This window comes from Octopus bimaculoides, chromosome 14 (genome assembly GCF_001194135.2).
Source record: "Octopus bimaculoides isolate UCB-OBI-ISO-001 chromosome 14, ASM119413v2, whole genome shotgun sequence".
NCBI lineage: Eukaryota > Metazoa > Mollusca > Cephalopoda > Octopoda > Octopodidae > Octopus > Octopus bimaculoides.
Window position 1 is genome coordinate 12,191,928 of NC_068994.1, and position 1,695 is coordinate 12,193,622.

At 38.7% G+C, this 1,695-nt stretch overlaps 1 protein-coding gene across 2 annotated transcripts in view; it reads left to right on the top strand.

Moving 5' to 3' along the window:
* LOC106874976 (nuclear pore complex protein Nup155) overlaps positions 1–1,695 on the top strand; it is a 45,457-nt gene that overhangs the window by 18,691 nt on the left and 25,071 nt on the right. For both annotated transcript variants that reach the window (XM_052972673.1, XM_014922907.1), the window contains exons 14-15: positions 222–377; positions 1,174–1,284. In XM_052972673.1, the coding sequence (XP_052828633.1) occupies positions 222–377; positions 1,174–1,284 (267 nt within the window). The remainder of the gene's footprint in view (positions 1–221; positions 378–1,173; positions 1,285–1,695) is intronic.

The window sequence follows — 1,695 nt, forward strand, 5'->3', positions numbered from 1 at the left end:
ATATACACACATATCCACATCTTATTGTTTTTACTGAAAAAATATTCTTTTACATGTTATTATTTATAAGCTTTATGTGTTTCAAAATCCACTGTTCTAAAGAAAGAATTATTTCATGTTATCTTGAAAGGTTATAAATTCTTATGATGTCAAGTAATAATTAATATTTTAATCTTTCTATATTGTCTAAAAAATTTTTTACCCATTTTTCTATTTCATAGAGCTATGTTCCTCTTGAAGGTCGAACATGGAGCATGTGCGAGGTCCCAGCTATCCAGACAGATATTACCCCTGAATTTAAACAGCGGCCAGACCCACCAGTTGTAGTCACACAACACAATGAGAAACCAAGGAAGTTTGTTTTTATCAATGCCCAGGTCTGTTTTAATTTTTTTTCTCTTTTATTTCTTCTGTCAGTTTTTTTAACAACTTCACCCTAATCCCCAATTCATTTTTTCCTGCACCCTGACCATTAATCCTCACTTCTACTATCAGTCTCTCCCTTCTTACACTCAAGTTACCCAACCACCTCTGCTCTTCACCATAACTACTAATCTTTCCCCCTCTCTACCCTAATTACCACACCATCTCTGTATAGTGTATGAGACATTTTGGCATTGCTGTTTTTGGTGTCATTGGTTTGACTCTGACTTATTTGGACATTAAACATTTTATTGTTTCTCTCAGTCTCTCCTTCCCTCCTCTCTCTCTCTCTCCCTCTGTATGTATATAAGCATATTTCTCTTGAGAGAAAGGATTTATGTCAGTCATAATCGAAATCGAACAAAATTCGACGACTGGCATCATGAATGTATCAGAAGCAAGTTAGCTTAGTACAGATTCCTCTCCAGGAGTTTTCTGGGTACTTTTTGTGTGGCACCAGCACCAGTGAGGTCACCAAGTAACTTGTAAGGCAAGACATCTGAACTGAGGTGGGAGTAGTATTGAAAGCGGTGGCTTTATGCCAAGTGATGACAGGTTAGAGTATGATTAAGGGATAAAAACAGGTGTCTGGCAGTAGAGGAGATACATGGTGTAGAACGTAATTATATTATCTTCTCTATTGTTTGTATGTAATCTTCACAAGACTCTGTTTTCAAATACATGATAGTCATATACTGTATGGTGTAATGTATAATTACTCTCACTTCTCTATTGTTTTATGTCTTTTAGGGTTGTACCATTGTGTCGAAACTCCGTCCTGTTGACCAACTGAGAAGACTGCTCATTTCATGCCAAGGTCCAGAATCAGAAGCTGTCAAAGACTTTTTTACTCTACACAAGGTAAACAGTTCTCTTCTCCATTGTTGTCAGTTTGCTTATATATCTCTGCTTGGGTCTTCATTCCCCTATTCCTCCTATACTTTTCTGTCAATTTATCCATGTCTGTCTGTCTATCTAGCTGGCTCTCTACCTGTTTATCTGTTTGCGTGTCTGTCTGTCTGTCTATTTGTTTGACTAACTGTCTATCTACCTGTATATTTCTTTATCTGTCTAACTTTGTCTCTCTCTGTCAGTCTCTCTTTCTCTCCCTCTCACCCGTCTCTCTCCCTCTCACCCATCTCTCTTTCTCTCCCTCTCATCCGGCTCTCTTTCTCTCCCTCTCACCCATCTCTCTTTCTCTCCCTCTCACCCGTCTCTCTTTCTCTCCCTCTCACCCGTCTCTCTTTCTCTCCCTCTCACCCGTCTCTCTTT